At 40.2% G+C, this 26,235-nt stretch overlaps 1 protein-coding gene and 1 long non-coding RNA gene across 2 annotated transcripts in view; both read left to right on the top strand.

Annotated features, from left to right (window-relative positions):
• LOC145519872 (uncharacterized) overlaps nt 1–18,789 on the top strand; it is a 53,561-nt gene extending 34,772 nt beyond the window's left edge. The window contains exon 3 of the long non-coding RNA XR_014063991.1: nt 16,269–18,789. This is a non-coding gene — a long non-coding RNA (uncharacterized LOC145519872). The remainder of the gene's footprint in view (nt 1–16,268) is intronic.
• LOC145519809 (olfactory receptor 13C4-like) lies at nt 6,373–7,855 on the top strand. The gene is given in 2 exon segments (XM_081524566.1): nt 6,373–6,455; nt 6,457–7,855. Coding segments are annotated over 2 exon segments (1,056 nt in total). The 3' UTR covers nt 7,430–7,855.
• Nucleotides 18,790–26,235: the final 7,446 nt, after the last annotated feature.

Raw genomic sequence — 26,235 nt, 5'->3', positions numbered from 1 at the left:
ATTATGGAACAGTTATTAATAACACAAGTGAGGAACAAATAAACTAGATGTCCTTATAGAAATATAAATCAGTTCAGTTCAGTCACTCAGTCGAGTCCGACTCTTTGCGACCCCATGAATTGCAGCACGCCAGGCCTCTCTGTCCATCACCAACTCCCGGAGTCTACCCAAACCCATGTTCATCGAGTCGGTGATGCCCTCCAACCATCTCATCCTCTGTCGTCCCCTTCTCCTCCCGCCCCCAATCCTACCCAGCATTAGGGTCTTTTCCAATTAGTCAACACTTCGCATGAGGTGGCCAAAGTGTTGGAGTTTCAGCTTCAACATCAGACCTTCCAATGAACACCCAGGATTGATCTCTTTTAGGATGGATTGATTGGATCTCCTTGCAGTCCAAGGGACTCTCAAGAGTCTTCTCCAACACCAAAGCTCAAAAGCATCAATTCTGCGGTGCTCAGCTTTCTTCACCGTCCAACTCTCACATCCATACATGACCACTGGAAAAACCATAGCCTTGACTAGACGGACTTTTGTTGGCAAAGTAATGTCTCTGCTTTTAAATATGCTATCTATGTTGGCCATAACCTTCCTTCCAAGGAGTAAGCGTCTCTTAATTTCATGGATGCAGTCACCATGACCAGTGATTCTGGAGCCCCAAAAAATAAAGTCTGACACTGTTTCCACTGTTTCCCCATCTATTTCCCATGGAGTGATGGGACCAGATGCCATGATCTTAGTTTTCTGAACGTTGAGCTTTAAGCCAACTTTTTCACTCTCCTCCTTCACCTTCATCAAGAGGCTCTTTAGTTCTTCTTCACTCTCTGCCATAAGGGTGGTGTCATCTGCATATCTGAGGTTATTGATATTTCTCCCGGCAATCTTGATTCCAGCTTGTGTTTCTTCCAGCCCAGCGTTTCTCATGATGTACTCTGCATATAAGTTAAATAAGCAGGGTGACAATATAAAGCCTTGACGTACTCCTTTTCCTATTTGGAACCAGTCTGTTGTTCCATGTCCAGTTCTAACTGTTGCTTCCTGACCTGCATACAGGTTTCTCAAGAGACAGGTCAGATGGTCTGGTATTCCCATCTCTTTCAGAATTTTCCACAGTTTATTGTGATCCACACAGTCAAAGGCTTTGGCATAGTCAATAAAGCAGAAATAGATGTTTTTCTGGAACTCTTTTGCTTTTTCGATGATCCAGCGGATATTGGCAATTTGATCTCTGGTTCCTCTGCCTTTTCTAAAACCAGCTTGAACATCTGGAAGTTCACGGTTCACGTATTGCTGAAGCCTGGCTTGGAGAATTTTGAGCATTACTTTACTAGCATGTGAGATGAGTGCAATTGTGCGGTAGTTTGAGCATTCTTTGGCATTGCCTTTCTTTGGGATTGGAACGAAAACTGACCTTTTCCAGTCCTGTGGCCACTGCTGAGTTTTCCAGATTTGCTGGCATATTGAGTGCAGCACTTTCACAGCATCACCTTTGAGGATTTGAAATAGCTCAACTGGAATCCATCACCTCCACTAGCTTTGTTCGTAGTGATGCTTTCCAAGGCCCACTTGACTTCACATTCCAGGATGTCTGGCTCTAGGTGAGTGATCACACCATCGTGATTATCTGGGTCGTGAAGATCTTTTTTGTACAGTTCTTCTGTGTATTCTTGCCATCTCTTCTTAATATCTTCTGCTTCTGTTAGGTCCATACCATTTCTGTCCTTTATCGAGCCTATCTTTGCATGAAATGTTCCTTTGGTATCTCTAATTTTCTTGAAGAGATCTCTAGTCTTTCCCAATCTGTTGTTTTCCTCTATTTCTTTGCACTGATCACTGAGGAAGGCTTTCTTATCTCTCCTTGCTCTTCTTTGGAACTCTGCATTCAGATGGGAATATCTTTCCTTTTCTCCTTTGCTTTTCGCTTCTCTTCTCTTCCAAGCTATCTGTAAGGCCTCCTCAGACAGCCATTTTGCTTTCTTGCATTTCTTTTCCATGGGGATTTTCTTGATCCCTGTCAACTGCACAATATCACGAACCTCTGTCCATAGTTCGTCAGGCACTCTGTCTATCAGGTCTAGTCCCTTAAATCTATTTGTCATTTCCACTGTATACTCATAAGGGATTTGATCTAGGTCATAGCTGAATGGTCTAGTGGTTTTCCCTACTTTCTTCAATTTAAGTCTGAATTTGGCAATAAGCAGTTCATGATCTGAGCCACAGTCTGCTCCTGGTCTTGTTTTTGCTGACTGTATAGAGCTTCTCCATCTTTGGCTGGAAAGAATATAATCAATCTGATTTCGGTGTTGACCATCTGGTGATGTCCACGTGTAGAGTCTTCTCTTGTGTTGTTGGAATAGGGTTTTTGCTATTACCAGTGTGTTCTCATGGCAAAACTCTATTAGCCTTTGCCCTGCTTCATTCTGTACTCCAAGGCCAAACTTGCCTGTTACACCAGGTGTTTCTTGACTTCCTACTTTTGCATTCCAGTCCCCTATAATGAAAAGGACATCTTTTTTGGGTGTTAGTTCTAGGAGGTCTTGTAGGTCTTCATATAACCGTTCAACTTCAGCTTCTTCAGCGTTACTGGTCGGGGCATAGACTTGGATTACCGTGATATTGAATGGTTTGCCTTGGAAACGAACAGTGATCATTCTGTCATTTTTGAGATTGCATCCAAGTACTGCATTTCGGACTCTTTTGTTGACCATGATGGCTACTCCATTTCTTCTAAGGGATTCTTGCCAACAGAAGTAGATATAATGGTCATCTGAGTTAAATTCACCCATTCCAGTCCATCTTAGTTCGCTGATTCCTAGAATGTCGACGTCCACTCTTGCCATCTCCTGTTTGACCACTTCCAGTTTGCCTTGATTCATGGACCTAACATTCCAGGTTCCTATGCAATATTGCTCTTTACAGCATCAGACTCTGCGTCTATCACCAGTCACATCCACAGTTGGGTATCGTTTTTGCTTTGGCTCCATCCCATCATTCTTTCTGGAGTTATTTCTCCACTGATCTCCATTAGCATACTGGGCACCTACTGACCTGGGGAGTTCATCTTTCAGTGTCCTATCTTTTGCCTTTTCATACTGTTCATGGGGTTCTCAAGGCAAGAATACTGAAGTGGTTTGCCATGCCCTTCTCCAGTGGACCACTTCCTGTCAGACCTCTCCACCATGACCCATCCGTCTTGGGTGGCCCCACACGGCATGGCTTAGTTTCATTGAGATAGACAAGGCTGTGGTCCGTGTGATCAGATTAGCTAGTTTTCTGTAATTTTAGTTTTAGTGTGTCTGCCCTCTGATGCCCTCTCGCAACACTTATCGTCTTACTTGGGTTTCTCTTACCTTGGGGCTTGGGTAATTCCTCTCGCCACCGCCACCGCCGCTGGCCCCAGCCCCCCGCCCGGCCTAGGCCCTGTCAGCCGCCGTCCCCGGCCCCCAGCCTGGCTTAGCCCCTGTCGGCCGCCGCCCCCCGCCCCCGGCCCGGCCTAGGCCCTCTCGGCCGCTGCCCCCAGCCCCCAGGCCCCGGCCCGGCTTAGGCCCTGTCGGGCCTAAGAAATATAAATAGATCCCTGAAATTGTTGAAAAACTAAGCAATGTTGTGATTTATAGCACAATGAAGTTTAGGTACAAATTTAAATACGTATTTTACAAGAGCGTGTGCATTTTTTGGGACAAATCAAAAACATAGTTTTGAGTTGGGAAGGAAATATTAGTAGAATCAATTATTATAGGAGAAGATAGGTGACTTTTTAAGGACTGAGGAAATTAATGTGCAGAGGAGTAGAAATTAAAATACAGAGGAGCATGATTAACTTATATTTAAAGAAATAGACAAAAGTTTAAAAAGAAATGGACAAATAAAAGCACATATAAAATCATAGAGAGCGATATAAGGTGTATGCTGATGAAAAAGCTCTCATCTATTATATAATGTAGCTTAAGAGACTTTCTGAGTCACTCTAAGTCAACAATGTGCTATTTGTCTGAATTCATGACCCAAACTATCCATTCTGGACTTTTAAAGTTTCTTTCTGGCCTTGAACATATGAATTCACTTTTATCCTATAAATTTATTTATTTTATTCCTTATGTGTATTTCTTTTCATTTCAAAATAGGTTGGTATTGATATCATGCATGAAATTAACTTATCTAAAAAATGAAAGTAACTTAAAAAAAAGTGACAATGCAATTAATTCACAGAAAATGTCTATTTTATTTCATCCCTAATATCTAAACCATTTTCAAGTCTATAATTTTGGTTGTTTCAATTAGGAACTTAATTTAAATCAGCTTTGCTTTGTAAATAAATTTTAAACTAAAAAGCTCTCACATTTCATAAAGTTAGTTTGGTGAACATTTGCCCCTATTTTAAAAAGTTACACAGGTGGGAGAATGTTATTTCATTTTTAAGCTTTAGTTCAGCCACATTATATTCCTGACATCGTTCTTAATTGTGTCTGTGGGACAAGGTCCCTAACGCATCAGAAGTTTCTCCATTCAACAGATCTCTCATTCCAACTTTAAATTGCTTTGGGAATGGGGAATAATCACAACAACTGTTACATGACAAATATTTACTCTTTCAGATCTGTGGAATCTAACATTGTTTGTTGAACCTGACCTTAGTTCAGAATGCTGACATAAATACTAAGAAGAAATTAACAGGTTCTTTTAGGAGGTGGAAATAATTTATCAGTGTAAGGGTAAGTCTTGAATATCATAAAAATATACCTTTTCATTTCATAATTAAAATTCTTATTAAATATGGACTTAAAATATGAACAGCATGAGGCAGTGCAGCCTCTAATTAATTATTAGGACCAAATACAGCTGTGAAGGCAATCCAACCAGTCCATCCTAAAGGAGATCAGTCCTGGGTATTCATTGGAAGGACTGATGTTGAAGCTGAAACTCCAATACTTTGGCCACCTGATGCAAAGAGCTGACTCATTTGAAAAGACCCTGATGCTGGGAAAGATTGAGGGCAGGAGGAGAAGGGGACGACAGAGGATGAGATGGCTGGTTGGCATCACCGACTCGATGGACATGGCTTGGGTGGACTCAGGGAGTTGGTGATGGACAGGGAGGCCTGGCGTGCTGCGGTTCATGGGTTCGCAAAGAGTTGGACACGACTGAGCGACTGAACTGAACTGAACAGTTGTGATTTATTATTTGGCATACTTTGGGAGTGTATTAGAAATGCAGAGTCACAGCCCCTGCATCAGCATTGGCAAAAGAAAATCTACATTTTAACAAAATATCCAGGAAGTTTATATACATATGAAGAATTTAGTAAAGACTGAAATAACTGATTCTTCATTAATCCACCAAGGCCAAAAATTCTGGGTAGTACTTGGTGGGAAAACTTGATATAACTTTTGGTGTTGTAGCCCACAGAGTTCTAGACTTCACACGTAAATATCTGAGCTTCAAGCTCCACTCTTTACTTATAGGCTGGATTACTTTGGCCACATTCTGTGTTTCACATTTGAAAGAAAATAGAGATAACGAGAAGATTGATTTTTTAAATAAAGTGCTACATACATATATAGTTACATATTTAAGCATTATTACTGTTTTCCCAGGTTCACTTAAATATATAAATTACCAAGAATAATTCTGAAGTCATTGATTGAAGCAAATGAAGAGACTATTTTTCCTCAGAGATCTTCATTGTATTCTTGCAGAACTAGTTTACACACTAGTCTTGTAATGGGAAGTAATAAAATAGTAAGAGCAGACTCAGACTACGAGATCAACAACAAACTTGATGTTTGAACAAATGTTAAATTGCTGTGTATGTGATTCAGTTTACTACAATCAAATGTCTGCCCTATAGAAATACACAATTTAACAGACTGAATAGAGATCTAAGGTGTCAGGGAGACAAACAAGCATGCATAAAATACACTTGCGTTAAGATTTTCAACATTTCTGTTAAATACTGGATCAAAATTCCAGTCTTTGTGGTCTTTTGCCTTCCCCACCACTCTCTCACGGAGACTGATTTAATGAAGTCAGATTTATCATCTGAAATATTCTAGGGCTTTTATAAAACTCAATTTACAGTGTCTTCAACAGTGGAGAAGGTTGCTTCTGAATTTGCTTCTGATCCTAGGTAGATACTGGAGTGGGTTGCCATGCCTTCCTCCAGGAGATCTTTACAACCCAGGGATCAAACCCGGGTTTCCTGCATTGCAGGTGGATTCTTTACCAGCTGAGCTACCAAGGAAGCCACTTCAAACATTAGACACAGGGCACTGAAATTCTCAATTTCTCAGTATCACTGTGTTCTTGGCAAAGACATTCTTGAAGATAACTGAATGACAGAGTTTTGAAGAAAACACACTATTTCACTCTAAAATAATGTCTATTCAAGAAATTTGTTACATTTGTTACTTGGCAGTGAAAATATTTTATGTTGGTACTTTCTTGACATCCTGAAAGCTGGGACATGGATAGAATAAATAAGACATTTGTGAATGAATTCATTCTTCTGGGACTCTCCGGTTACCCAAAACTTGAGATTATTTTCTTTGCTGTAATTCTAGTTATGTATCTAGTGATTCTAATTGGCAACGGTGTTCTGATAATAGCTAGCATATTTGATTCCCGTCTTCACACCCCCATGTACTTCTTTCTGGGAAACCTCTCTTTTCTGGATATCTGCTATACATCCTCCTCTGTTCCCTCAACTTTGGTGAGCTTAATCTCAAAAAAAAGGACCATTTCCTTTTCTGGATGTGCAGTGCAGATGTTCTTAGGATTTGCAATGGGGTCAACAGAGTGTCTCCTCCTTGGCATGATGGCTTTTGACCGCTATGTGGCCATCTGTAACCCTCTGAGATACCCTGTCATCATGAGCAAGGTGGTGTTTATCCTGATGGCTTCTGTTTCATGGCTCTCTGGTGGAATCAACTCAATTGTGCAAACTTCTCTTGCCATGCGATTGCCTTTCTGTGGTAATAATATTATCAATCATTTCTTATGTGAAATACTGGCTGTTCTCAAGCTAGCTTGTGCTGATATATCACTCAATATTGTTACTTTAGCAGTGTCAAATATGGCTTTCTTGGTTCTACCCCTTCTGGTCATTTTTTTCTCCTATATGCTTATCCTCTATACCATCTTGAGAATGAACTCAGCCACAGGGAGATACAAGGCCTTTTCTACCTGCTCAGCACATCTGACTGTGGTGATCATATTTTATGGTACCATTTTCTTCATATATGCCAAACCCAAGTCTCAAGACCTCCTTGGACAAGACAATTTGCAAGCTAGAGAAGGGCTTGTTTCCATGTTTTATGGGGTGGTGACCCCAATGCTAAATCCTATAATCTATAGCTTGAGAAACAAGGATGTAAAAGCTGCTGTGAAATATTTACTGAGTCAGAAATCTGTTAATCAATTAAGACCAAAGTGAAATGTGGTTTTAGTGTATTGAGACAAGACATAGCATTAGTAGGCAATCATTGATGACCTTCTTTGGGAAAACCAAAGTTATGCATAGAGATTTTCATTTTTTGTCTTCACTAGCTCAGTTTAGCTATAATCCCTGAATTCAGTAGTCTTCTATAAACTCAGATTCCAATAGGTTCTGATCCACATTTCACAAAGACAGTTAATTACTTTAGAACCTTATCCCTGGTGATATCTGAAATAAACCTTTTTTTTTTTTTTGGTGTACTGTGTAATTGTTGTTGTTCAGTCACTAAGTCATGTCCGACTCTTTGTAACCCCATGGACTGCAGCACACCAGGCTTCCTGCTGTCCTTCACTACCTCCCGTAGTTTGCTCAAACTCATGTCCATTGAATCGGTGATGCCATCCAACTGTCTCATCCTCTTTTGCCCCCTTCTCCTCCTGCCCTCCATCTCTCCCAGCATCAGGGTGTTTTCCAATGAGTCAGCTCTTCATATTAGTTTACCGAATTATTGGAGCTACAGTGGAAAATATCACACATACTCTTTGAAAGTAGCGAGTCAGGAATATAAATTCTGCTCCATCACAAATCATTGGGAAAGTTATTCATTTTTTTCTAAAATGCAGCTCCCTTATTTGAAAGAAAGGGAGTAATTAAACATTGCTCTCAGTTTTATTACAAAGATTCAGTAAATTGTACAAAGCACCCAGCATAGTGTCAATTCATAGTAATTTCCTTTGTAGAGAACATTGAGCTTGACTGTTTCTGTTGACTCCGAATTTAAGAATTGAAGTAGAGACTCCAAATTTAAGCTGAATGGCACCAACTTGCACTTTTTTATTTTTTAAGCTATCCGTTGTTAGAGGCAGACGTCTTCCCCTTGTCTTCCTATTAGTATCAACCACCACTCTTCTTATCTACATTATACAATGTGAATTTCAAGAAAAGAGAAGATAGAATCAAAGAAGACTTTTATAACATGAGAAGTGCTCAACGAACGGTGAGAGGTGTTTCACTCCTGTTCCGATGAAAGAATGAGAAGACTGTTCTTACCCAAGCCAAGTAAGGTGATTCTGCAAAACCTGTTGAGGTTTTGGGTGCCTGCAAAGAAGAACTGACATCTGGCTTGATGAATGGAGGATTGCTGAGCCTTTTCTCTCTAGGCTGTAGACTAAGAGGGGAGCTACACTAGCAGAGGGCTGTAGGATGGGTATCTTAGGGCTGAAAATAACCAGAAAGTTTTTAGTTTGCCTGAAATACTTTTTTTCAGCTGTGAAAGATTGAAATTTGTGACTGAGAAGAGAAATTAATTTCATTTTATATGCCAATGAGTTGAAATGTCTCAATAAACCTATACCTATTACAGGCTTTTGAGTTAGTTGTTCTTTTTTTTTTTTTTTTTTTTAACTTTCCGTAGATTCTTTTGCCCATAGCTGAGCACAGCATGTCATTGGTCCACACCACCAGCCTTTTGTGACTGGTTTTGGCCTTATGGTACTACCTAAATTTTCTCTTTCTTATTGGTATTAGAACCATAGTATGACCCCAGACATCCTAACTGAGAGCTGTACTCCCTGCCAATCTATGTCTATATTTTTGACGTGTGTGATCTGGTCACTGAAATCCTGCTGCCTGTCTTCTGTCCCCTCTAGGTTGGAGGGTTGTCACTGCAGCAAACCTCTAACTGTGGGTTCTTCTCCTCTGGCTTGTATCACAATGGGTGGTGCTGCTTATTTTCCTTAGAAAATATTATTAGCAATGTTGATACCTCCTACAGGTGGCCACCATTAACATTTTTATTATTTGTGTTATTAACTTGGAGGCATAAAATTAATCATTTTAATGTTGATTTATTTTGATGCATCACATGCACTTGAAGTTGCTATTTTGAAGAAAAATTTAATGTGTATACAACTCATTAGGTTTCATAGAATAAATTCTAGACAAATTACTAAAGCAGGTGATATGATCTTTCAGTTTCTCTTTTTAAATTTATGCCCCCCCCCCACCAAGTCCGGAGAAGGCGATGGCAGCCCACTCCAGTACTCTCGCCTGGAAAATCCCATGGACCGAGGAGCCTGGTAGGCTGCAGTCCATGGGGTCGCTAAGAGTCAGACACGACTGAGCGACTTCACTTTCACTTTTCCTTTCATACATTGGAAAAGGAAATGGCAACCCACTCCAGTGTTCTTGCCTATAGAATCCCAGGGACGGGGGAGCCTGGTGGGCTGCCGTCTATGGGATTGCACAGAGTCAGACACGACTGAAGCGACTTAGCAGCAGCAGCAGCCCCCCAAATCATATTACCTGCTGTCAATGTCACTGCAAGTGTTTCCTCGAATTTTTGCAGCTATGGCTAGTGTGTGCATGTGTGTGTATACATAGATTATAAACTTTGAATTTTGGAAATTTTCAAATGACAATAAAAATAAACCTATATAATGAAACTTCATGCACTAATCACTCAGTTTAAAGAATTGTTAGTTCATTGTTACATTGTTATCTAAACTCTCTCAGTCCCTTTCTCTAGGTTTTTAAGTAAATATTGGGTACATATGTGAGTGTAAATAATTTTGTATTTTGAAATAATTCAGACTTATAGAAAAGTTGCAAAAATCACAGAGAGAATTTTCTTTAATCTTTCACTGAGAATCTATAGATATTACATCTTATCACATTTGCCTTATCATTTCTTCATATACTTATATATATATATGTATATATGTAAGAATATAAATACATATATCAGTTCAGCTCAGTTCTATCTCTCAGTCATGTCCGACTCTTTGCGACCCCATGAATCACAGCACGTCAGGCCTCCCTGTCCATCACCAACTCCCAGAGTTTACCCAAACCCATGTCCATCGAGTTGGTGATGCCATCCAATAGAGAACTGTTTGAGAGTGAGGTACATATGCTATGTCTCTTAATCCCTAAATATTTCATTCTATTTTTACCATAAACAGAATATAATTATTGACATGAAGAAAAAATACTGTCTAATTTCAGTTCAGTAAGTTCAGTCGCTCAGTCATGTCTGACTCTTTGTGACCCCATGAGTTGCAGCACGCCAGGCCTCCCTGTCCAACACCAACTCCCGGAATCCATGTCCAAGGTAAGGAGCAGTGGTTTCACTTTCCTGGAGCAGCCGTGAAGGGATACCCCACATCCAAGGTAAGAGAAACCCAAGTAAGATGGTAGGCGCTGAGAGAGGGCATCAGAGGGCAGACAGACTGAAAGCACAATCACAGACAGCTAGCCAGTCTGATCACACGGACCACAGCCTTGTCTAACTCAATGAAACTAAGCCATGCCGTGTGGGGCCACCCAAGACGGACGGGTCATGGTAGAGAGGTCTGACAGAATGCGGCCCACTGGAGAAGGGCATGGCAAACCACTTCAGTATTCTTGCCTTGAGAACCCCATGAACAGTATGAAAAGGCAAAAAGATAGGACACTGAAAGATGAACTCCCCAGGTCGGTAGGTGCCCAATATGCTACTGGAGATCAGTGGAGAAATAAGAAAGAATGAAGGGATGGTGCCAAAGCAAAAACAATACCTGGTTGTGGATGTCACTGGTGACAGAAGCAAGGTCTGATGCTGTAAAGAGCAATATTGCAAAGGAACCTGGAATGTTAGGTTCATGAATCAAGGCAAATTGGAAGTGGTCAAACAGGAGATGGCAAGCGTGAACATCGACATTCTAGGAATCAGCGAACTAAGATGGACTGGAATGGGTGAATTTAACTCAGATGACCATTATATCTACTACTGTGGGCAAGAATCCCTTAGAAGAAATGGAGTAGCCATCATGGTCAACAAAAGAGTCTGAAATGCAGTACTTGGATGCTTAAAGCTTAACATTCAGAAAACTAAGATCATGGCATCTGGTCTCATCACTTCATGGCAAATAGATGGGGAAACGGTGGAAACAGTGGCCAACTTGATTTTTTTGGGCTCCAAAATCACTGCAGATGGTGACTGCAGCCATGAAATTAAAAGACACTTACTCTTTAGAAGGAAAGTTTTGACCAACCTAGACACCATATTAAAAAGCAGAGACATTACTTTTCCAATAAAGGTCCATCAGGTCAAAGCTTTGGTTTTTCCAGTAGTCATGTATGGATGTGAGAGTTGGACTATAAAGAAAACTGAGCAAAGAATTGATGCTTTTGAACTGCAGTGTTGGAGAGGACTCTTGAGAGTCCCTTGGACAGCAAGGAGATCCAATGAGTGCATCCTAAAGGAAATCAGTCCTGAATATTCATTGGAAGGACTGATGCTGAAACAGAAACTCCAATACTTTGTCCTCCTGATGCGAAGAACTGACTCATTGGAAAAGACCCTGATGCTGGGAAGATTGAAGGTGGGAGGAGAGGGGGATGACAGAGGATGAGATGGCTGGATGGCATCACCGACTCAATGGACATGAGTTTGAGTAAACTCCATGAGTTGGTGATGGACAGGGAGACCTGGCATGCTGCAGTTCACGGGGTCACAAAGAGTTGGACACGACTCAGCGACTGAACTGAACTGATAAAATTTAAGATTATCTGCCTACTTCTGTGAAAAAAAGTCTTGATAATTTGATAAGGATCACACTAAATCTGTAGATTTCTTTGTGTAGTATGGCCACTTTAACAATATTCGTCCTTCCAATCCAAGAGTATGAGATACCTTTTCAATTTTTTGAATCATTTTCAGTTTCCTTTAAAAATGTTTTATAGGTCTCAGCATATAAGACTTTCACCTTCATGGTCTGGTTTATCGGTAATATGTTGCAGGGAAGAAGCCAATTCTGACTACATTTTGGAAATTATTTCTTTCACTTGCTTTTCATTGCTCTTGTTATTACTGTCGTACTTAATGGCTTGTCTGGAGGACTCTGCCCTCTGCTTGACTGTAAACTAAAGTGTCTTTGCTCAGCTCATGGAAAGATAGTTTGTCCCTGCCCACTTATTAATAGAAGAGGTTGTTGTTGTTGTTGCTGTTCAGTCATTCAGTCATGTCTGACTCTTTGTGACCCCATAGACTGAAGCATGCCGGGCTTCCCTGTCCTTCACCATCTCCCAGAGTGTGTCAGACCCATGTCCATTGAGTTAGTGATGCCATCCAACCATCTCGTCCTCTGTTGTTCCCTTTTCCTCCTGCCTTCAATCTTTCCCAGCATCAGGGTCTTTTCTAGTGAATCAGCTCATCACATCAGGTGGCCAAATTATTGGAGTTTCCGCTTCAGCATCAGTCCTTCCAATGAATATTCAGGACTGACTTCCTTTAGTATGGACTGGTTTGACATCTTTGCAGTCCAAGGGACTCTCAAGAGTCTTTTTTTTCTTCACTTTCTGCCATAAGGGTGGTGTCATCTGCATATCTGAGGTTATTGATATTTCTCCTGGAAATCTTGATTCCAGCTTGTGTTTCTTCCAGCCCAGCGTTTCTCATGATGTACTCTGTGTATAAGTTAAATAAGCAGGGTGACAATATACAGCCTTGACATACTCCTTTTCCTATTTGGAACCAGTCTGTTGTTCCATGTCCCGTTCTAACTGTTGCTTCCTGACCTGCATACAGGTTTCTCAAGAGACAGGTCAGATGGTCTGGTATTCCCATCTCTTTGAGAATTTTCCAGAGTTTATTGTGATCCATACAGTCAAAGGCTTTGGCATAGTCAATAAAGCAAAGGTAGATGTTTTTCTGGAACTCTCTAGCTTTTTCAATCATCCAACGAATGTTGGCAATTTGACCTCTGGTTCCTCTGCCTTTTCTAAAACCAGCTTGAACATCTGGAAGCTCATGGTTCACGTATTGCTGAAGCCTGGCTTGGAGAATTTTGAGCATTACTTAACTAGCGTGTGAGATGAGTGCAATTGTGCGGTAGTTTGAGCATTCTTTGGCATTGCCTTTCTTTGGGATTGGAATGAAAACTGATCTTTTCCAGTCCTGTGGCCACTGCTGAGTTTTCCAGATTTGCTGGCATATTGAGTGCAGCACTTTCACAGCATCATCTTTGAGGATTTGAAACAGCTCAACCGGAATTCCATCACCTCCACTAGCTTTGTTCGTAGTGATGCTTTCTAAGGCCCACTTGACTTCACATTCCAGGATGTCTGGCTCTAGGTGAGTGACCACACCATCCTGATTATCTGGGTCATGAAGATCTTTTTTGTACAGTTCTTCTGTGTATTTTTGCCACCTCTTCTTAATATCTTCTGCTTCTGTTAGGTCCATACCATTTCTGTCCTTTATCGAGCCCATCTTTGCATGAAATGTTCCCTTGGTATCTCTAATTTTCTTGAAGAGATCTCTAGTCTTTCCCATTCTGTTGTTTTCCTCTATTTCTTTGCATTGATCACTGAGGAAGTCTTTCTTATCTCTCCTTGCTATTCTTTGGAACTCTGCATTCAGATGGGAATATCTTTCCTTTTCTTCTTTGCTTTTTGCTTCTCTTCTTTTCACAGCTATCTGTAAGGCCTCCTCAGACAGCCATTTTGCTTTTTTGCATTTCTTTTCCATGTGGATGGTCTTGATCCCTGTCTCCTGTACAATGTCACGAACCTCTGTCCGTAGTTCATCAGGCACTCTGTCTATCTGATCTAGTCCCTTAAATCTATTTGTCATTTCCACTGTATAATCATAAGGGATTTGATTTAGGTCATACCTGAATGGTCTAGTGGAAAAACCATAGCTTTGACTAGACAGACATTTGTTGACTACGTAATGCCCCTACTTTTTAATATACTGTCTAGGTTGGTCATAACTTTCCTTCCAAGGAGCAAGCGTCTTTTAATTTCATGGCTGCAGTGACCATCTGCAGTGATTTTGGAGCCCAAGAAATTAAAGTCTATCAGTGTCTCCGTTGTTTCCCCATCTATTTGCCATGACGTGATGGGGCCAGACTTTATTTTGGGGGGCTCCAAAATCACTACAGATGATGACTGCAGCCATGAAATTAAAAGATGTTTACTCTTTGGAGGAAAAATTATGACCAACCTAGACAGCATATGAAAAAGCAGAGACATTACATTACCAACAAATGTCTCTCTAGTCAAAGCTATGGTTTTTCCTGTAGTCATGCATGGATGTGAGAGTTGAACTTTAAAGAAAGCTGAGCGCTTAAGAATTGATGCGTTTAAACTGTGGTGTTGGAGAAGACTCTTGAGAGTCCCTTGGATTGCAAGGAGATCCAGCCAGTCCATCCTAAAGGAGATCAGTCCTAAATATTCATTGGAAGGACTGATACTGAAGCTGAAACTCTAATACTTTGGACACCTGATGCGAAGAACTGACTCATATGAAACATTTGAAAAGACCCTGATGCTGGGAAAGATTGAGGGCAGGAGGAGAAGGGGACGACAGAGGATGAGATGGTTGGATGGCATCACCGACTCGATGGGCATGGGTTTGGGTGGACTTAGGGAGTTGGTGATTGACAGGGAAGCCTGGTGTGCTGTGGTTCATGGGGTCGCAAAGAGTCGGACACGGCTGAGCGACTGAACTGATGCGTATAACTTGGGTTATTGCGCCACCTGGTGTTCACTATGCCGTATAACTTGATTCTGGGAATCAGAACATTCTAAGTGTCTGACTCTGCGACCCTATGAAGCCCTCCAGGCTCCTCTATCCATGGAAATCTCCAGGCAAAAATTATGAAGTGGGTTGCCAATCCTTCTCCACGGGGTCTTCCCGATCCGGGGATCGAACCCAGGTCTCCTGCCTTACAGGTGTGTTCTTTATGATCTGAGCCACCAGGGAAGCCCCAAATAGTTGAATGTAATTTGAGAAAATTGGGAAAAGAAGAAAATGAGCTCTCAGCAGAGATCGGAATGTGGCTTTGCAGGTGCTTAATTAATGTCTTATTTTGACGCATTCTAGAAGTTCCTGGGAGCAACATGAAAGATGTATCACCTTAAGTCATTTCAGGAGGATCTATGTGCATAGATAAAGCATGAGGGAAGTGACCTGATGAATATGTGGGGCTGAGACAATGTCTCTGATCCTTTACTGATCTCCCTTAAAGAAAACAATCATTCATCCTGAGCAGACATAAGTCTGGCTGAGAAATCATTAACTTTCCCAAAGAAGAGTCAAGAGTATCGAAAAGACAACCTTATCTTCCAAGAAGTAGGTTTGTTACATAAGCTGAAGACTCCATGGAGGAAAGATAACTGAACCAAGATTAGGGTTATTGCACAGGAGGATGTGTTAGTTTGGTAGGCTGCCTGAACCCATTATCAAGGCTTAAACAATGGAAATTTATTTTCTACAAGTGCTGGAGACAGGGCATCTACAATCAAGGGGTTGGCAGGGTTCGTTTCTCTCCTGTGGAGACCTCTGAGGCCTCTCTCCTTGGTTTGTATGTGGTTGACGTCTACATAGGTGTGTATTTGCATGGCAATCTCTGAATGCACCACTCTGGTATGTCTCTGTGTATCCAAATATCCTCTTATTACAAGGAAACCATAGTATTAGATTAGGGCCTGCCCTAACAAACTCATTTTAACTTGATTATCTCTTTAAAAAAAAGAACAAAATAATGCCATTTGCAGCAACATGGATAGACTTAGAAATTGTCATACTGAGTGAAATAAGTCAGACACAGAAAGACAAATATTATATGATACAGTTTATATGTATGTAAGCAAAAATGGATCCAAATGGACAGAGGGAGGGTTGTAGCAGAAAGAGTAACTAAAATAGGTAAGATTTTGTAATATTTCTGGTAGTGTAGGAAGTGCAGAATAAATTTATTTAAAATCATTTAAGTATGACTCCCTTATATCACATGATTGTCTATTTTGTGGATAAAGTGTCTTATAACACTTTTGATTACCATTACAGTGCCTGCTTATTTAACTTATATGCAGAGCACATCATGAGAAAAGCTGGGCTGGAAGAAACACAAGCTGGAATCAAGATTGCTGGGAGAAATATCAATAACCTCAGATATGCAGATGACACCCCCCTTATGGCAGAAAGTGAAGAAGAACTAAAGAGCCTCTTGATGAAAGTGAAAGAGGAGAGTGAAAAAGTTGGCTTAAAGCTCAACGTTCAGAAAACTAAGATCATGGCATCTGGTCCCATCACTTCATGGGAAATAGATGGGGAAACAGTGGAAACAGTGTCAGACTTTATTTTTTTGGGCTCCAAAATCACTGCTGATGGTGACTGCAGCCATGAAATTAAAAGACGCTTACTCCTTGGAAGGAAAGTTATGGCCAACCTAGAGAGCATATTGAAAAGCAGAGACATTACTTTGCCAACAAAAGTCCGTCTAGTCAAGGCTATGGTTTTTCCAGTGGTCATGTATGGATGTGAGAGTTGGACGATGAAGAAAGCTGAGTGCCGAAGAATTGATGCTTTTGAACTGTGGTGTTGGAGAAGACTCTTGAGAGTCCCTTGGACTGCAAGGAGATCCAATCAATCCATCCTAAAAGAGATCAATCCTGGGTGTTCACTGGAAGGACTGATGTTGAAGCTGAAACTCCAATACTTTGGCCACCTCATGTGAAGAGTTGACTCATTGGAAAAGACCCTAATGCTGTGTAGGATTGGAGGCAGGAGGAGAAGGGGACGACAGAGGATGAGATGGTTGGATGGCATCACTGACTCGATGGACATGGGTTTGTGTAGACTCCGGAAGTTGGTGATGGACAGAGAGGCCTGGCATGCTGCAGTTCATGGAGTCGCAAAGAGTCGGACACGACTGAGCGACTGAACTGAACTGAACTGAACTGACAGTGCCTGGGCGATAGAAGTGGCTGAATAGAAATTAGATAATTGAATAAATGGCTCATCACAGAGGTCATGCTCCTATAAGCCAGCAGAAGCTACAAGCAAAGAAAGGCTACACTGGCCTACCTGGTGTTGAAAGCAGCTCTATATGTGAACTGTACATCTTGCGTTTTTCTAGGTAGTTTTAACTGTTCCTTGAAAGGATTGAATTTCAATTTAGCTCTATACTGTTATAACCCTCTATGGCCATTAGATGGCAGCAGAGACTAATTTTTCGTTCTTTGAGACCACCATAGCTTTCTCAGGAAAAAGAAAACAGAAATTCACTCCTTTGTTTTCTACCTATTGTTATTGATAGTTACAAGCAGTAAAAAAGTTACTTTACTTATATTTTTTTTAAGAATATTTTAAAACAAAAATGAACTATCGAAGAGACTTGAAGTGTTTCGTGTGTGTGTGTGTGTGTGTGTGTGTGTGTGTGTGTGTGTGTTAGTTGTTCAGTCGTGTCCAACTCTTTGCAACCCTAAGGACTGTAGCCTACCAGGATTCTCTGCCCATGGGGATTCTCGAGGCAAGAATGCTGAAGTGGGCTGCCATCCCCTTCTCCAGGGGATCTTCCCAACCCAGGGATCTAACCCACATTTCCTACATTGCAGGCGAGTTCTTTCCTGTCTGAGCCACCAGGGAAGTCCATAGTGTCTTATAAAAAATGAAAAGAAAGTGAAGTCGCTCGGTTGTGTCTGACTCTTTGCAACCCCATGGATTGTAGCCTACCAGGCTCCTCCGTCCATGGGATTTTCCAGGCAAGAATACTGGAGTAGGTTGCCATTTCCTTCTCCAGGAGATCTTCCTGACCCAGGGATTGAACCCTGGTCTCCTGCATTGTAGGCAGACACTTTACCATCTGAGCCACCAGGGAAGTCCTTATAGTGTCTTACATCAAAGATTAAATAATAAGTAATAGTACTGTTCTCAGCACTGAGCTGAAACCTATGGGGAATAGCAATAAAGCGAAGGCTTTATCCCTGCCTGACCTTGAACTTATTAATATCCTTTACATTATGTAATGCATCAGTCAGTGGCTCCTTGACCTCACCATTGCTCAGGATAAACAATAGGAAAGCTCTGTGAGGAGCACCTGTGCTCTAATGCTGATCTGCTTAGTGTAGGCTGCAGAGAAGACACAGTGTTTGTTTCAGTATTAAGTGATTTTTAACCCTTCAGCCAAGGCAGAACTCAGTCGTCCCATTGTGTGGTTTTAGTGGGAGTGGGAATGTGGTAGTAGCCTGTCTTGACAAGACAGGAACTATTGTCTCCAGTCAATGACCTCAAAGAAAGTGTATTCATTTGCTAGGGCTGCTACAACAGAAGATCACAATCTGGCAGCTTAAATAACAGAAATATATAATCTAGCAGGCCTCAAAGCCACAAGATGAAAGTCGAGTGTTGGCAGGGTTGGTTCCTTCTGAGGGCTGTGAGAATCTGTTCTGTATCTTGCCTCGCTTCTGATGATCTGCTAGAAATCTTTGGCATTACTTGGCTTAGAGAAGCATCACCCCAATCTTTGCCTTCATCTTTGCATGGTCCTGTGTTCATTTCTGTGTCTAAATCTCCCTTTCTCCCACCTATTTTATCCTCTGAGAGAAAATACACAGGATGTAGAAGATAAGGTACTTAAGGATACTATAATTTTTGAAGGGCTATTAATTCACTTATAAATATAATTATAAGGAAATAAATACACATAGGATACAATGAGACATATACATGTTGACTGAAGGGGACAAAGTAGGGACTGATTGGAATATATGTTTATCCACTGAATTTATAAACCCTTGCCTGAAAAAAAGATTTGGAAAAATCAGAATGATCTATTAATTGAAATTTATGTAATGGTTTTGCAAATTACAGATGGAAATGATCTTTGATAAAAGGCATGGGCAGATTAAGGAAGGCTGCACATTCTTGGCCTGAACACTTTAGAGCAAGGCATGGGTCTGTGTTCTCTCCCCTGAACTGTGAGCAAACCCTGTGCTTGCTCTGATAAAATATTGCAGACGATGTTCGCCAGTTTTTCAGCCCAGGCCTTAAGAAAGTGGCAGCTTTCACTTCTTAGCTCTTGGAACACTTAGTCTTTGGAGCCCTGAGCCATCACGGAGGAAGTCTGGCTGCTCTGCCGGGGCCACCATGTGGCAAGACCAGGCACTGGGGTGAAGCCACTCTGGATACCCCAGTCCAGTTCTGCTGCAGCCCAGTTCCACCAAATTTCCCTTTTTATAAGAAAGGGCTTATCCTACCCCAGTGTGACCTCATCTTAACTAATTATGTCTGCAGTGACCTTGTTTCCAGGTAAGGTCACATTCTGAGTTGGGGAGTTAGGACTTCACCATGTGAATATTCAAGGATAACAATTCAACTCATAACACAAGTCTTTAAAACTATTTCCTTGGAGGGTATTATAAGTATCTTTTGGTTGATTTCCTTTTTTAGGGGTGGTGACTTTTAAAAATCATGACAGAGCCCCTGTTTAAAATGTATCATAGAATCTGATGCTAAAAAGCAATGATAAGTTATCGCTCCTTTTTCTCTTTCTCCGTCTCTCCTTCCCTTTCTTTTTTTCATTTTTTTTCTCACACAGTGGTGTTGCACTTACATCTGGTACATGACTAGCAAATACTGAATCAGTAGAGAACAGGAAGCGCACAAAGGTAGGAAAGGAGAGGTTTTTAAAGTATTGAAATATTAGCAGTCATACATCATGTTTTAAACAACAACAACAAAAAACAATATAGAGCTTATTAAGTTGTGAATAACTAAGTTTCCTACAAGAGATATTCTAAGGTCATTTAGCCAAGTGAATCCCATTTTTCTTTAAGTCTCGAGGACACTAGCTGCTTAACTCATAGGCAAGGCAAGCTGCGTGAAACATCTTTCTGTATCCTCTTTGTTATCCAAGATGAAGCACACTGGAGAAAGATGTGGCCTTTAGCAGCCAAACTGGCCGTTAAGGAAGAATACTCAAAAACAGGATGCTAGTGAACTTAGTGAGTGCATGAGTCAACCGTGTTGAACTGTAACTGAACTCTTGGTGTTGAATTAAATTTGTCTTCACAAGATGCATTATTTACATCATTCCCCAGTGGCTCAGATGGTAAAGAATCTGCCTGCAATGCTGGAGACCTGGGTTCAATCCCTGGGCTGGGAAGATCCCCTGGAGGAGGGCATGGCAACCCAGTCCAGTATTTTTGCCTGGAAAATCCCCATGGACAGAGGAGCCTGGTGGGCTACAGTCCATGGGGTCGCAAAGAGTCAGACAGGACTCAGCGACTAAGCACAGCCCAGCACACCATTTATGATTAGAAAACTGCTGTTTTCTTCATTTATATACACAGCAAACTTCTTCCTATATGAAGGCTCAATCTTCAGTACAGAGAACTCAGAGCTGGATAAGGCATGATCTTCTTTTTCAGGAGACTCAGTCCACACAGTTGAGTCATTCAACAACCTAGATACACACTTGTGCGTAACAGCAGCATGAGGAACCCCTGAATATCTGCCGAGCCCGGTGCCGGAATCCCAGACATGAGTCAGAAACTGCATGTGCCTGTTGTCGATGGTGATCCCCCGCCAGCCTGTGGGAAATTCTTGTGCTCTTGCCATTGTCACTTTTCTCAAACTTCTTTGACTGTTCTGCTGGCCACGTTTATGGGTCAGGCAAGCAAGGGTAGACAAGACATCTGGAGAACATCTCCTGGATATACTCTGAGCACATTTGCTGAGTATGATTGTCATCGTGATTAGTGTCCTTTTCCCCAATGAAGGACGACTCTTGAATATCCTCTACTAACTTTAATGTGCTCATTGATTCTTTAATCCATCAGCATTCTCAAATAATGTTATTTAAATACTTAACTCTTCTTTCACTGGCTCAAATTTATTTTCAAAGCTCTCAACTTTGTTTTATTCAACAGCTTTTTAATATGTGAAACAATGTATTCCTGATTATAATTATATAATTTACTCATGCAGTAGAGTCCTATTTTTGCAGAAAAAAAAACTTCCTCATTTGCATGCCAGATCAGCAATATGTCTTCAGAGAACACTGTGTTTTTCAGCTGCTCTGCCAAGTGAATAAGTGTGAGTCCCTCTGTCATGTGAGGATACAACCAGAGAGTGGGGTGGAAAACTGCCAGGCAAAATGGGTATTCTTAAAAATTTCAAAAGGAGCCCTTGTGGTAGGACCTAGCCAAAAATGGAAGTCCACATGTTAATATAAGATGTAGTTCAAGTCTTCAAGGAGTCACACAGATGAAAGATGGCACTTCATTTGTTTTCATTCATACTGTGTTCCCAGCACTGGGCACAACATAAATGCATGTTCACTGACTGTATGTATAACAGCTTGAAACAGTTAACTCAGTAGTCTTATTGGAAGCTCTATTAAAAACTGCTTAAAGGACCAACAATTTAGTTGACAAATGATTTTCAAGCAAGTCATAGGAAACTATAAGCCCAGAAGTTATTATTATTGATTTTATTATTTTTAAGAATAAATAATTTAGAAATTGACACACATAATTGAAGTATGGCCTATAAGATCAAATCAAAGTAAATGAAATGTGCACATTTATAAATCAATAAACCAGAAAAATTATATATCATGAAATACGTATAAATTCTTTGCAACCCTAATTTCTTATGAATTTACCATGATACCTAACCTAGTGCTCCTGACTAGTGCATGGTGTTTGCTTGACTAGCTAGCACTTAGTAACCATTTATTTATTTGAAATTGAAGGAGAAATGTCTAAAAACTAATCTCAGTGAGTTCGGAGGAGGATGGCCGAGTTCCCTCACTGTTCACCTGAAATTATCACAACATTGTTAACCAGCTGTATTCCAATATAACGTAAAAAGTTAAAAAATACAAAGTAATCTCAAGTCAAAAGCAATGTAAATTCTTTTGTAATAAAAACTTTACACCATGATGACAAGTTTAAAGCTCCCATTTGAAATTACTTGAGTCCCTACTATGTATCAAATATTCAGACTTATGCAACTTCCTTCTCTGGACTTTATTCATTATTTCACAATAATAGTTTTTCTTACCATGTGGATACAAATTAAATTGTATATGATACTCTATTAATAGAGACAAAATTTCCTTTATTAAGCTCGTATTAGAGACAAAAGTCTTCCCACTCTGAGAAAGATCAAATAATTTCTAGCCTTTAGAATTCTTCAATTCCATAAAAATTAATGCTAGGAATATTTCAGTTAGGGAATATGTAAAGTAGTCAACTTGTTTAAGAGCATGGTAAAAGTCATTTCAAAGAGATTCAATTCATGGAGGACATTAATTATAGCAAGAGGTCTTTTGATATTGACATCATGTTTGTGCTAAGGTCATAGACTTTCATTATAATTTAAGTGTTTTGACATGTGCTGACATGTTTAACTTTCTGAAATACATTTAAATATATCTGTAAATCATCTACTAAAAATGAAGAGAATACTACTGTTAACACCAAGTAACCTTGAGAAATGACCACGGCATTCACTATGAAGACACATTACAGAGTCAAAATTGCTAGTCTTTCTGCACTGCAAAATGGAAATGTTTTATGAGTCTAAGTGGGACCAATGAGTATTGGTGCTGCCATTTCTAAAGGAGCTGTGGCAAGGTCACTTCAATGCTTGTAGGTGGATAAAACCATCCTCTTTATCTAGGAGTTTAATTATCTGCAGACATAACCATACAGTTTAAAAATAACTGACTGTATTGTATGCAGTGTCCTCACCTTACTAAAGTGACCAGGCTAAAACAAAGAAAAGTATCACTGAGTCATCTGCAGTGTGCATATTCCTGTAAACAAAAGATAAGTCTTACCTACTAAAGTGAAGAAAAGAAGCAGTTTTGGCCAATACAGAACAACTACCCAAAAGACACAGTCTAACCACAAGAAAAGTGATCAGGATTGGGAGACCAGGAGAGATTGCTTCATTAAAATATTCCTAAAGAGCATCAAATTCCTTTGCTCTGATTCCTTGTTACTGAGCAATCTTCTGATGACATATTCATTTCCAAATGATTGAAGTCTCTTGTATCTAATACCAGGGAAAGAGTGCCCTGAATTTGTTGGAGGTATTTGTTCTTCTATGCTAAATTAACAAAACTGCTAGTGTCTGTTTTACCACCTGTCTCTAGAGAATGTGGTTGTTATAAACCAGTCCCTAAGAAATCAGTTAACTCTTGGCACACTGACAAATTCAAATTGGGGGGATTAAAAAGGAAGAAGCTTTTGGAGATGATGGGGATAGTTATTACCTGGATAGGGGTGATAGTTTCATGGATGCATATACATGTCAAAACTCATGAAGGTGTATATTTTAAATATTGCTCAGTGGGTCTTCCCTGGTGGTCCAGTAGCCAAGACTCCCTGCTCTTAATGCAGGGGGCCCAGGTCAATCCTTGGTCAGAGAACAAGATCCCATATGCTGTAACCAAGAGTTCACATGCTGCAGCTAAGTTTGCATGCCAAAACTAGAAGATCTCACATGCCAAAACCAAGACCCAGCACAACCAAATAAATACATAAATATTAAAATAAACAAATATGTTTTTGCATAATAATTAAACCTCAATAAAGCTTAAAAAAAAGAAAAGAAAACAAAATCAAGCTGCATACTCTGGGCCCTGTAAGCTCAGCAGTCGCTGAGGCTCATTCCGTTCTCTCATATCTGTGCTCGTTCAAAGTCAACATATTCTAATCATGACCTATCCCTAGTACAACTGTTTGACACAACAACAGTAGCAGTTGAGAAATTTGTGAGTGATTACCACAAGTTAACCAATATGCTGGGTACTTTATCATATATTTAGTTATCTAATTATCTCTTTGCCTTGTGAGACAATTTCCATTTTACAGGTGAAGTAATAGAGGCTCAAGGTAATAAAATAACTTAGTCACACAGTGGTACATTTATGGCTTGAACCTAGGCTTATTTGACTCCAACATCTTTATGCCACTGCCTGCTGTCTCTCTAATTTATTAAGCGCATTTTAATATAGATCCTGTCCTTTACTAATACAACATGTTTCTGGTAAAGAAAACTCCTACATTGCAAACAATCTACATGTTAACAGTAGAATAGATCTCACCAATTAAGATGGTGGCATATCTAATAATTGAACTGATTTAGGATTTTTTAATAGGCCTCTGTTTAACTAAAAGATTTTGAACTATTGATCTACTCTGCCATGGTTGGACTGAGTTGATTGCCTGTGGCTTAATTGCTCCAGTGCCCTCCACATTGGCAGTCTTTTCACAAATTCCTTTAAACTTGAGTCCACTAGTTGGTGTTGTGAAGGGCTATCAAATTTACTCTTTAGGCTGTAAGTTCTATAAAAGAAATAGTTAAATAAATATAATTGTAATGAAATGTGTTGTTACAACTGTCTGAACCAATTGCTGTGGGAACCAGAGGTAAGACCAGTAAATTACTTAAGTTTATAGGAGAGCTTTATCGGTGAGGAAGTATCAGTTGGGTCAAGTCTTCAAGGATAGGTGAGTGTTTGCCAGGTGAAGAATTGAATAGGTGAAATTGCTTTGCAGGCAGTGAACCCAGGCTCTGCAAAGCATTAATGTGGGAAAAAGTTCTATAAGACCATAGAATGATAAGGAATGCAATGTGGTAGTTTTGTTTGATTTTGTAATTATGAGCATATTGGCTAGGGGTTAAGACAGGTAGCATGCAAGACAGAGCCAGAGTATGTGGAAGGATTTGACGGTTGCTTACAGGTTTTCTCTTGGTGAGGGACTACAGGTCTAAAGGAGGAGACACATGAGACGGATGTTGGTCCTCCATCATCAGGTAGATTCTAATTTTTAAGTCTGATTATCCCAACTTTCTGGACTTTGATTAGCCTCTGCTTCAGGTCAAGTTCAGTGTAGGCAGTGAAGAATGGATGGATCTTTTCATTCACATTGAGTATTCTTTAGATAAGAGATTGTCGAAGTGTGATTAAGAGACCATTGTATCAGAAAAAATCTGTAAAGCTTGCTGAAAAGGCAGATTCCTGGGTCCTGGTGTTTTGATATTGTTGGTTTGAGTTAATATCAGGAATCTAAACTTTTAACATTCTGATTCTGTTACATATGTAAATGTGGGTACCCTTGTTCTATAGGATAAAACACAAAAAGATATAGTTACGTTGATTAATTGCTGCTCTAATATAATGCAAATATTTTCTTCACTTTAAGAGAAAAGAAACTGCAAGACAATATATTGATAACATAAAATTACAAGTTTGGCTTCACGATCTAGAAAACTATGTATACCACGGATTAGGAGTAATTCAGTGTGTGTATTATTCTTATATACACGACAGCAGAGGCTACACAGTTAAAGGCTATTCAGCCTGAATTTGCTCATGGAAATGTTTGTTTTGGCCTGTAAATTTCTTAAAGCTTAAATTAACTTCCTCATTTAGACACAGCAATAATTTATACAAAATATCACATTCACACAATGCATTAATAAACAGTTGGAACTGGTTAGGGGATGCCTCCTTTGGGAAAGAATCCAGACTATGTAGTTCAACATAGACCTCACTAAGTCTATTCTGCCCTGGGCTCTTGCTGGGCCCATAGGGCTCGCCTTGTCTCCCTGCAATGAGGCTGTTCTGCACCTAGCCAATGCAAGCCTTCTAGTTCCATCCTTGCCCTTTCTCCAGTTCTCTTCATGCTCAACCATTGCCAAATTGGGAGGTGGTTGGTCAGAGACCTTCATACTTCTGTGTCTTTGTACATGCTCTCCTTAGGTCTAAAATATCCTTATAAACTTTATATTTTTGGTCATCTTTTAAGAGTCACTGAAAGTATCATACCAATTTTGCAGTCTTCCCTGACTCCTCCTAGATTAGGTTAGGAATTCCACCTCTGCTCTCTAACAACTTTGCAAAACTCTCTTGCATCTCTTAGCATGTTGTACAATAATTATTGGGTTGAACATCTCCACCAGTAGATCATCAATTTATTCAGTATTTGACATTTAAAATAAAATTTCACCT

This window comes from Giraffa tippelskirchi, chromosome 1 (assembly GCF_054371585.1).
Source record: "Giraffa tippelskirchi isolate mGirTip1 chromosome 1, T2T-mGirTip1v1.2.pri, whole genome shotgun sequence".
NCBI lineage: Eukaryota > Metazoa > Chordata > Mammalia > Artiodactyla > Giraffidae > Giraffa > Giraffa tippelskirchi.
The sequence above is the reverse complement of the archived record's forward strand: the minus strand, read 5'-3'. Positions and strand labels throughout refer to the sequence as shown.